Source organism: Leucoraja erinacea, chromosome 4, assembly GCF_028641065.1.
Source record: "Leucoraja erinacea ecotype New England chromosome 4, Leri_hhj_1, whole genome shotgun sequence".
NCBI lineage: Eukaryota > Metazoa > Chordata > Chondrichthyes > Rajiformes > Rajidae > Leucoraja > Leucoraja erinaceus.
In genome coordinates this window covers 85,804,613-85,816,701 of record NC_073380.1, presented here as the reverse complement: position 1 = coordinate 85,816,701, position 12,089 = coordinate 85,804,613, and the positions used below count along the sequence as shown (strand labels likewise).

Below are 12,089 nucleotides of genomic sequence, written 5' to 3'. Positions count from 1 at the left end.
GTCAATGCTAATTTTATTTCCACACTTAAAAATTAGAAAGAGATGGAGAAATAACACAGGCAGTTCATTATAAAACAATAGTTGAGTTCCTTAGAAAACTCATGTCATAGAATCGCATTATAAAGACCATAGTGTTTACAGGGGAAAGGGGTTAGGGGCTGAGAGTTTAGGACTCACAATAACAAAGTTTTTTTCTCTGCATGATTTTAAAAAATAAAGCTGTTTTTACTGCTAGCTAAAAATACTAAAGGCTACATGTTACATTGTTTAAGAGAGTATTGTTGCACAAGTGTCAATAGAAGCAATTGCTTCTCAATTTCAATGGCCACCCAGTTAAAATAGGAGCTGTGTCTTAGGAGACAATTGTGTCCGATTACTGTGGAGACATTACATGGAAATTGTTTTCTCCCCATACTGTTTAAATCCAAGACAGCTCTTTTTCTGCTTGTCAATTTCCAAAGTAACTTTAAAGTGGTTCACTAGTTCATCAATCGCTTTATATCCAATTGGTATTATGAATACACATATTACACATAAGCTTAATTGTCACACTGACATTTCCCTCACACCATAGAATGATAGCAGTAAAAAGGGCAATTCATACTTGCTCAAATATTTGTTTTTGCATTTCCAGTTCCATATTTCTCACTTTGATGTCCTGAATTAATGCGGCAGTTTCCTTGTCCCGGAGAGAAATCTTAAACCAAAATGATAGACAGGTTTATGTATAAACATAAAGTGAACAAGTACACAAACATGCAAGATACAGAGAAGTTTGATGAGAACCCTTGGTGGGGTGGGATGGGGACTGAGTCTAGGTTTCTGCTTATTTACATGCACAGTGGGATTGAGGGGCCGAATGGCCTACTCCTGCAACTGATTTACAATGTTCTTCATTGGTGAATACCATGGCATAAATTTATTTGAAGTCTACAATACCAATAATACTTGGGGGAATAAAAAGGTTCATTCAAGTGCCATATCACATCATTATTGAATATTGTACCCTCAAAGGCAGCAGAGAAATAAACCCACATTTGATTTTAGTTTTTAGTTTAGATTTGGAGATATAGTATGTAAGCAGGCTGTTCGGCCCAGCGAGTCTACACTGGCCAATAATTACCCTTTACACTAGTTCTACCCTACACACTAGGGACAATTTACAGATGCCAATGAACCTACAAACCTGCACATCTTTGGAATGTGCAAACGTACAGACAGCACCCCTGGTCAGGATCGAACCTAGGTCTCTAGCGCTGTGAGGCAACTACTCTACAGCTGTGCCACTGTGCCCCCATGTGATTCTGTGGTTAAAACTCCCGCTTCTCCGCTGGCCACAGATTTGGAACGGCAAAGTCAGCTTACGCATACTCGAGAACTATCCATTGAGTCTCTAAATAAAAAGAGTGGGAAATTGCTCTTACAGCTCTTGATGGCTGGTTATGGAGCAGCAAATACAATATGGCAAACTGCCAGGCAGTGTCTGTATACAGGCATCACAAATTGGGATGCATAAGGTTGCAGTTGTCTTGCAAGGCTTTACAATGAGATCACCAACAGATGCTGCAGATCAAGGGCCCCGTACAAATCATTGTTAACTCATTGGTTTCACACAAATAAAGAGCAGAGAATCACACAGACCTTTCTGTCAATCTCATCATCAAGCCGTCGCAATTCAGTTTTTTGTTGTTCTTGTTGATATTTCAGGAAGCGCTTTTGTGCTGTATCCAACACTTGAAGTTCTTTTATCTTCATTTCACGGTTCACAGCAGCGAGTCTTCAAAAGGAAAAATATCATATTAAATAAAGAGAAACACTAGCTTCGCAGCCAGGTAGAACATACACTTTGATTGGTTACTTGTCTTTCACAGAGGTATATCCATTCATTAACATCAAGTAGTCAGAACTTGCCATATCTAAAAACTAAACAATCTACTTTGCACTGTGTTTGGAATTCTCACCTCTCATTTAGAAGATAGTCAGGGACTATTTGAACACAAGCATACACCTTCACTCTTGGTGCAGTGCTGAAGTGTGCTGCGTTTTCAGAGCTATTGCTTTTGGGCGAGATATTGACCTGAGGCTTCATCCACTTTCTCACTGCATGCAAAACACCCCACAGGACAGTGTGAACGAGACTGTGTGAGGGAGAGTGGGGAGATTCCTTTAGTGACCTTTAGTTTAGAGAAACAGTGTGGAAACAGGCCCTTCAGCCCACCGAGTCCGCACCGACCAGCGATCCCCACATATTAACACTATCCTACACACACTAGGGTCAATTCAGATTCAGATTCAGATTCAAACGTTATTGTTATTGTCATTGTACAGTGTACAAGTACAGAGACAACGAAATGCAATTCGCATCTCACCCAGAAGTGCAAACACAGAATAATGGAACAGTAAAATATATATATGTGTATACGGTAGCAGTAGTGCAAATTTCGGGGAGGGGAGATCAGTCACTGGAGGAAGGAGTGTCCGGGGCGGCGGGGTGACTGGCAATCACCAAGGTGCAGAGTTGAGTAGGGTAACAGCCGCAGGGAAGAAGCTATTCCTGAACCTGCTGGTCCGGCAACGGAGAGACCTGTAGCGCCTCCCGGATGGGAGGAGGGTAAACAGTCCATGGTTGGGGTGAGAGCAGTCCTTGACGATGCTGAGCGCCCTTCGCAGACAACGCTTGCTCTGGACAGACTCAATGGAGGGGAGTGAGGAACCGGTGATGCGTTTGGCAATTTTCACCACCCTCTGCAATGCTTTCCGGTCGGAGACAGAGCAGTTGCCATACCATACTGTGATACAGTTGGTAAGGATGCTCTCGATGGTGCAGCGGTAGAAGTTCACCAGAATCTGAGGAGACAGATGGGCCTTCTTTAGTCTCCTCAGGAAGAAGAGACGCTGGTGAGCCTTCTTGACCAGTGTTGAGGTATTGTGGGTCCAAGAGAGTTCATCAGAGATGTTGACACCCAGAAACCTGAAGCTGGAAACACGTTCCACCTCCGTCCCGTTAATGTGGATGGGGGTGTGCGTGCCACCCCTAGACCTTCTGTAGTCCACAATGAGCGCCTTGGTCTTCTTGACACTTGACACTTATACATAGAAACATAGAAACATAGAAATTAGGTGCAGGAGTAGGCCATTCGGCCCTTCGAGCCTGCACCGCCATTCAATATGATCATGGCTGATCATCCAACTCAGTATCCCGTACCTGCCTTCTCTCCATACCCCCTGATCCCCTTAGCCACAAGGGCCACATCTAACTCCCTCTTAAATATAGCCAATGGACTGGCCTCAACTACCCTCTGTGGCAGAGAGTTCCAGAGATTCACCACTCTCTGCGTGAAAAAAGTTCTTCTCATCTCGGTTTTAAAGGATTTCCCCCTTATCCTTAAACTGTGACCCCTAGTCCTGGACTTCCCTAACATCGGGAACAATCTTCCTGCATCTAGCCTGTCCAACCCCTTAAGAATTTTGTAAGTTTCTATAAGATCCCCTCTCAATCTTCTAAATTCTAGAGAGTATAAACCAAGTCTATCCAGTCTTTCTTCATAAGACAGTCCTGACATCCCAGGAATCAGTCTGGTGAACCGTCTCTGCACTCCCTCTATGGCAATAATGTCCTTCCTCAGATTTGGAGACCAAAACTGTACGCAATACTCCAGGTGTGGTCTCACCAAGACCCTGTACAACTGCAGTAGAACCTCTCTGCTCCTATACTCAAATCCTTTTGCAATGAAAGCTAACATACCATTCGCTTTCTTTACTGCCTGCTGCACCTGCATGCCTACCTTCAATGACTGGTGTACCATGACACCCAGGTCTCGCTGCATCTCCCCCTTTCCCAATCGGCCACCATTTAGATAATAGTCTGCTTTTTCTGTTTTTGCCACCAAAATGGATAACCTCACATTTATCCACATTATACTGCATCTGCCAAACATTTGCCCGCTCACCCAGCCTATCCAAGTCACCCTGCAGTCTCCTAGCATCCTCCTCACAGCTAACACTGCCCCCCAGCTTAGTGTCATCCGCAAACGTGGAGATATTGCCTTCAATTCCCTCATCCAGATCATTAATATATATTGTAAATAGCTGGGGTCCCAGTACTGAGCCTTGGGGTACCCCACTAGTCACTGCCTGCCATTGTGAAAAGGACCCGTTTACTCCTACTCTTTGCTTCCTGTTTGCCAGCCAGTTCTCTATCCACATCAATACTGAACCCCCAATGCCTTGTGCTTTAAGTTTGTATACTAATCTCTTATGTGGGACCTTGTCGAAAGCCTTCTGGAAGTCCAGATACACCACATCCACTGGTTCTCCCCTATCCACGCTACTAGTTACATCCTCGAAAAATTCTATAAGATTCGTCAGACATGATTTACCTTTCGTAAATCCATGCTGACTTTGTCCAATAATTTCACCACTTTCCAAATGTGCTGCTATCCCATCTTTAATAACTGACTCTAGCAGTTTCCCCACTACCGATGTTAGACTAACTGGTCTGTAATTCCCCATTTTCTCTCTCCCTCCCTTCTTAAAAAGTGGGGTTACGTTTGCTACCCGCCAATCTTCAGGAACTACTCCAGAATCTAAAGAGTTTTGAAAGATTATTACTAATGCATCCACTATTTCTGGAGCTACTTCCTTAAGTACTCTGGGATGCAGCCTATCTGGCCCTGGGGATTTATCGGCCTTTAATCCATTCAATTTACCCAACACCACTTCCCGGCTAACCTGGATTTCACTCAATTCCTCCAACTCCTTTGACCCGCGGTCCCCTGCTATTTCCGGCAAATTATTTATGTCTTCCTTAGTGAAGACGGAACCAAAGTAGTTATTCAATTGGTCCGCCATATCCTTGTTCCCCATGATCAACTCCCCTGTTTCTGACTGCAAGGGACCTACATTTGTTTTAACTAATCTCTTTCTTTTCACATATCTATAAAAACTTTTGCAGTCAGTTTTTATGTTCCTGCCAGTTTTCTTTCATAATCTATTTTTCCTTTCCTAATTAAGCCCTTTGTCCTCCTCTGCTGGTCTTTGAATTTCTCCCAGTCCTCCGGTATGCTGCTTTTTCTGGCTAATTTGTATGCATCATCCTTCGCTTTGATACTATCCCTGATTTCCCTTGTTATCCATGGATGTACTACCTTCCCTGATTTATTCTTTTGCCAAACTGGGATGAACAATTTTTGTAGTTCATCCATGCAGTCTTTAAATGTCTTCCATTGCATATCCACCGTCAACCCTTTTAGAATTAATTGCCAGTCAATCTTGGCCAATTCACGTCTCATACCTTCAAAGTTACCTTTCTTTAAGTTCAGAACCATTGTTTCTGAATTAACAATGTCACTCTCCATCCTAATGAAGAACTCAACCATATTATGGTCACTCTTGCCCAAGGGGGCACGTACAACAAGATTGCTAACTAACCCTTCCTCATTACTCAATACCCAGTCTAAAATAACCTGCTCTCTCGTTGGTTCCTCTACATGTTGATTTAGATAACTATCCCGCATACATTCCAAGAAATCCTCTTCCTCAGCACCCCTGCCAATTTGATTCACCCAATCTATATGTAGATTGAAGTCACCCATTATAACCGTTTTGCCTTTGTCGCACGCATTTCTAATTTCCTGTTTGATACCATCTCCAACTTCACTACTACTGTTAGGTGGCCTGTACACAACACCCACCAGCGTTTTCTGCCCCTTAGTGTTGTGCAGCTCTACCCATACCGATTCCACATCCTCCAAACTAATGTCCTTCCTTTCCATTGCATTAATCCCCTCTCTAATCAGTAACGCTACCCCACCTCCTTTTCCTTTCTGTCTATCCCTCCTGAATATTGAATATCCCTGGATGTTCAGCTCCCAGCCTTGGTCACCCTGGAGCCATGTCTCCGTGATCCCAACTATATCATAGTCATTAATAGCTATCTGCACATTCAACTCATCCACCTTATTACGAATGCTCCTTGCATTGAGACACAAAGCCTTCAGGCTTGTTTTTACAACACTCTTACCCCTTACACAATTATGTTGAAAAGTGGCCCTTTTTGATTTTTGCCCTGGTTTTGTCTGCCTGCCACTTTTACTTTTCACCTTGCTACCTATTTCTTCTACCCTCATTTTACACCCTTCGGTCTCTACGCTCACACATTTAAGAAACCCTTTCCCTTTAACTCCATCCTCCACTGTCCCATTCAACACACCACCAAGCCAATTAACCTACAAACCTGTACGTCTTGGGAGTGTGGGCGGAAACCGAAGATCTCGGAGAAAACCCACGCAGGTCACAGGGAGAACTGACCAACATTTTATTCCAAAACATAATCTAGTTGTTTGTTGCTGTTTATCGGATTTTACAGTGCATAAATCCACTGTCACATCTCTTCCATTTCACGTCAAAGGTGTTTTCAATTGTGAAGTACATTGGAACCCACACAGAATGAGAAAGGCTGAAGTTGGACAACTACAAGTTCTTTTCACTGGTTTGCTTTTATAGCTGATTCTCCAAAATAAATGAAATAAGAACAACTTAGTTACATTCATTATGTCAAACCTATTGTTTAAAGCATACCAGCTCCTTGGAGATCAAGATTTCATCAGCATAGGATTCAAAAGCATTCACCTCCACAACTTCCTCACCACCTGCGTCACTGTAATGCTGGGCTAGTTTATGGGTTCTGCTGTCCAGAATGGGACACAAACACAGGTGCCTGTACCAGGAGGCTCTGAACCAAAGTTGGCATTCAGAGCGGAAAGGATCGACACACCACAAAAGGTTGACACAGTGGGGCAGCAGTAGTGCTCCAGTGATCTGGGTTCACTATTGACCTCTAGTTTTGACTGTGTAAAGTTTGTCAGATAAGTTTCCCCTGCACAGTCCAGTTTTCCCCCACATCCCAAAGACATGCAAGTAGTTTAGTTAATTGCCTACTGCAGGTGACCCCTCTGTGTGTGCGTGGTAGGCAAATCAGAGCGAGAGAATGAGTTGCAGGATATTATGCAGAGGAATGGGAAAGTTCCATAACTCACTCAATGTGACAAATGTAGTCTCATATGTGATGAGGAAATATGATATGAGAACCACACAATAATTTTGGTAAAGAAATAAATAAAGAGACAAGCAAGAAATTTGGGGAAAAAAAGTAATTTGCGAGAAGGATCACAAACATTATTGTAGAATAGAAATCGGCGCAATTGCTGACTGTGAACGATAATGGTTTTGAGAATAGGGTTGTGGTCTGTGCAATACTCCATGCTCAAAACGTTGCCATCCACATTGAAGGCTTACATGCAAAGAATGTCCATTCAGGTGAGGTGTCGAGAGCAAAGCCACATGCCAGCATCGATCAGATCGTGGAAGGAGGAAAATTATGGGAAATAAATCCACCACATCTAAGTTACGCTTTATAGGCCATCTTTTTTTAATGCTGCCTCATGTATATTCCAATGCGGTGGTGGAGGCAGATACAATAGTGGCAGTTAAGAGGCTTTTGGATACGCACATGGAGATACAAGGATTGGGGTGGGGGGGGATATGGATTATGTGCAGGCAGATAAGTTTCTCTTGGCATCATGTTTGGCACAGACATTGGGGGGTCAAAGGAACTGTTCCTGTGCTGTACTGTTCTAACTTCAATTCAGCACTGTTAAAGGAAACATTCTACAGAAAGTCATTTATCTGGATGCTAAAGCTTGACCTTCTGACTGCAAAAAAATTCCAGCCAGTCATTTGAGTCTGTGACAGCATGCGTATAACAGTGGTGAGCACAGTGGAATATAATGGACAGAAGGTAGGAAATAAACTTAACATAATGCTATGTGGTAGAGATAAAATTAGGGTAAATGCATCAATGGGATCACATTTAAATTTTGGTGGATAGCAATGGAACAACCATTAAATATATACATCTAGAAGAGTTTCCCTTAAAGCAATTAGCACATATCTTGGCTGAAGTTTTGATCATTTGAGATTATTCCAAACTGAAAATGCCAGTGCAAATTACCTCATTCTCTGATCCACAAGCTTCTGTTCCTCTTCAAGAAGGATCTTTCTCCTCTGCTCCTCAGCTTCCTGCAGTAATTCCTGCTGCCGATACCAGGCAGCGTTCTCAGCCTGCCTCCTGACACTCTGCGCCTCAAGTTCATGTGCCAATTGCCTAGAAGACCATGACAGCAAAAATGAACACAATAGAGTGATGGGCCTGTCCCACTTCGGCAACTTTTCAGGCGACTGTCAAGTTGTCGGCAACTGGAACTGCGACCGTCAGAGTGGAACACACACACATATCGCTTCCTTCACCAGCCCGTTATGCAGGCGGGGGACAGGGCAAGCAGGGGGAGCTCTGAGTGAAATTCACATGGTGCAAAGCCAAGGTGATACAGGCACACACCGCGATGAACAGGAAGGTTGGTGCTGTAATTAAGATGGCTAAAGCACAGTGTACGGTAAGTCCTTTAAAAGAGGAGAGGAGGGAGGGGGGGGAGAGAGGGGGGTAGAACGAGGGAGAAGGAGTAGAGACAACTTGTAAATAGCCAGAGATACACGGCCGTGAAGCTCGGCGGACATTAACATTACTGGTCGGTTATCCTCGGTTCTGAAAATTACTGCTTACGCTTTTTTTCCCCAATGAGCCAATGAAATTCACCGGTCAGCAATAGCTACAACCTACAAGAATCTTCGACCTCCTGGCGACCTACCTACCGCACGGGAATTTTTGCTACACTCCACGGCGGCTTCATCCTAGTCGCCGCTAATTTTTCAACATGTTGGAAAATTTGCGGTGACCATAATGAGGCCGCGACCAGTTCCCAGAATGTGGGAACTCCTCACGACCATGAAGGCGACTCCCCGGCAACCACGTGGCGACTGCATAGTCTCCTGCAGTTGCCTAAAAAGTCGCCTAAGTGGGACAGGTCCATGAGGTTGCCACAAAGGCCCATTATCAAAAGAACGTACAAAAATAACTTCTCATCTGTGGATAGGGGAGCGAAACCCCTTGAGCTGCACCACCACTGGACTGGATCATAGATGATGTGTACCTTACCTTTCTTTGTTCACCTGTATCGCTAATCCACAATACACTCACCCACCACAAAGATATCAGTTCCATTTTAAAATGTACTTACTTTCCCGACTGAGTAAACCTAATTAAATTAAAATTTAAAACTCAAAGGAATCTAAGCCTAGTCAAACAAAGGGACATGACTTGAGAATTAAGGGACTGAAGTTTAGGGGTAACATGAGGGGGAACTTCTTTACTCAGAGAGTGGTGGCTGTGTGGAATGAGCTTCCAGTGAAGGTGGTGGAGGCAGGTTTGTTTTTATCATTTAAAAATAAATTGGATAGTTATATGGACGGGAAGGGAATGGAGGGTTATGGTCTGAGTGCAGGTATATGGGACTAGGGGAGAATATGTGTTCGGCACGGACTAGAAGGGTCGAGATGGCCTGTTTCCGTGCTGTAATTGTTATATGGTTATAGGATGGTACAAATTGGCCCCTGTGTAGGTGAGTGTAGAATGTTGAGGAAGTTATTAAGTATTGGTTACATGAAGGAAAAAATGGGAAATAACAGTACCCTGTGAACTGGCAATGGGCTGAATGGCCTTCGAGGGCAGAAGGATAAATGGAAATAAATGTGGATGTCATGAAGCACTTCATCACACTTGGATGAAAATCTGGAACTCTCCCACGAACAGCCATTAGATTTACAGCAGCAATCAGCATCATGCTTCAAAACATTCCCATTGTTTTTCATTAAGCAAGGGTATTAAAGATTATGAAAGCAAGGTGAGCAGATGGAATAACAGTACAGATCATAGATGATGTCACTTAACTGAATGGCAAATAAAAGCTTGAGCTAAAATGCTTACTATTGATGTTCTACGGACACTCTCAAAGCTAAATGAAATCCATACATCGACATTATGCTCCAAAATGCAATCAATGAGAACAATGAGAAGGCAGATCTCCCCAGTGCTGTTCATTACAGATGCTATGGTCATCCCAGGTGTACACCACACAACTGGAGCAACTACATATTTATTACAAATGGGAAGAATCTTTCTTTAATAAACGTAACGAGATATCGATGAATGAAGCAACTGATTTACCAGCAAAGTCATAAATTACAGCTTTGGCAATTGATAATCACACCTTTTTGAACCAAAAATCAAGTTTTTGATAGCAAGAGAAACATAGAAAATAGGTGCAGGTGTAGGCCATTCGGCCCTTCGAGCCTGCACCACTATTCAATATGATCATGGCTGATCATGATCATGAAGGAACTGGTAACTTTAAACTTAGTTCCAAATTAGGGCAAAACAAACCATGCCTTAATCACAGTCCTCTCATATGCAAATACTCTTCAATTTTGACTATTTCTTTAATAAAAAAAGTAATACATTTAACCTGAATGATTTTGTGGGTGCGCCTTCACTACAACTGCAGCCACAAACAAAAGTTTCAGTTTGTTTTAATGGTATAGATTCAGTAGCGATATATTACAAAACAGGGAAAGGGTCCAAACCACAGGGCAGCACAGTGGCGCAACGGTAGAGTAGCAGCCTTACAGCACCAGAAACTGGGGTTTGATCCTGACCATGGATCCTGATAGTATGGGCTTTCTCTGGGTGCTGCAGTCTCCTTCCTCCTCCCACATTCCAAAGACATGCAGGTTTCTCGTTCGTTTGGCTTCCATAAATTGTCCCTAGTGTGTAAGATAGAACTAGGGTATGGGTGCTACAGAAGGGCCTGTATCCTCGCTGTATCTCTAAACTAAACTAAACAAACTAAATTACAGTTATCTGAAGATGGGGAATCATACTAGTATAATGCCCCTGTCCCACTTAGGAAACCTGAACGGAAACCTCTGGAGACTTTGCGCCCCACCCAAGGTTTCCGTGCGGTTCCCGGAGGTTGCAGGTGGTTGCCAGACGTTGCAGGTAGTGGAAGCAGGTAGGGAGACTGACAAAAACCTCCAGGAACCGCACGGAAACCTTGGGTGGGGCGCAAAGTCTCCAGAGGTTTCCGTTCAAGTTTCCTAAGTGGGACAGGGGCATTACTTTGACAGTAACATTCAAACGATGCATATTTAACAACCAGGTCAAATTATCTTTACACTAATATTTAATGTCGAACAGATGACTATTATAAACCAACTTGTGCACCAGCAATTAAACTGCACAAAAAAATGGATAACTTTCTTCTTTTAAATGTTATTGTCATGTTTACCTTTCTTTTAAATAGTTCAACTCTTCTTGCCAGATCCTTTCTCTTTCTTGAGTCTGATAGTTAACGATAAATGTTGGATATTTGTTAAATATTGGATACTGGCCCTTAGTTAATGGTAAAAAATCATCCAGCATTCGCTTGGGATGGACATCCTCAGGTGTGGAATCCATAAGATGGTACGCTTCCTTGATCACTGCCTCAAGGTCCAAGTTATTGCGGTGATGGAAGAAATTCTAAATGGGATAGAAGATTGTTTGAATTTTCTGGTTCAAGTTAAAACATTCGCCACATCTCTTTCTCACTCTCAAGCCCTTGCATATGTAATCATATTAAAAAATGCTTACATTCTAGCAGTACCATTCACATCCTTTCTACACATCTTAAATTACTTTTGAAGTCTTTTCATTTTTATCAAATGTGGTGGCTAATTAGGGAACAACCATTTCCAATAAACAGAAGGGTGATATGGGAGAATACATTTTTGGAATGTTACATCAGTGATAAATATTAGCTAAAGCACCAGTTGTAACCGCATATGTCCATTCAAGAGGCCAGTTGGGTCAGTTTAATTTATTCGTCAAGGATGACACCCAGGCAATGTCCTATTCCATCAATACTAGACTGGAGTATCAGTCTGGATTTCTGTGGTCCAATGTTAGAATTAAGGCTTGAACCCACAACTTTCAGACTCAATGTTACCCACTGTTCCCTGCTTGGCTCAATGAACAGGATTATAAATAACTATTCTGAAAACTAGTGCTGATGGGCATAAAAGGGAATAAGGATGCGGGGAGATAGCAGGTCATGGTTAGATTTAGTTTAGAGATACAGCGCGGAAACAGGCCCTTC

At 42.8% G+C, this 12,089-nt stretch overlaps 1 protein-coding gene across 1 annotated transcript in view; it reads right to left on the bottom strand.

The window, feature by feature from the left end:
- tbc1d31 (TBC1 domain family, member 31) overlaps window positions 1–12,089 on the bottom strand; it is a 40,477-nt gene that overhangs the window by 6,282 nt on the left and 22,106 nt on the right. The window contains exons 14-17 of the mRNA XM_055634726.1: window positions 11,241–11,473; window positions 8,012–8,164; window positions 1,642–1,777; window positions 605–697 (exon numbers count right to left, since the gene is read on the bottom strand). Of these exons, the coding sequence (XP_055490701.1) occupies window positions 605–697; window positions 1,642–1,777; window positions 8,012–8,164; window positions 11,241–11,473 (615 nt within the window). The remainder of the gene's footprint in view (window positions 1–604; window positions 698–1,641; window positions 1,778–8,011; window positions 8,165–11,240; window positions 11,474–12,089) is intronic.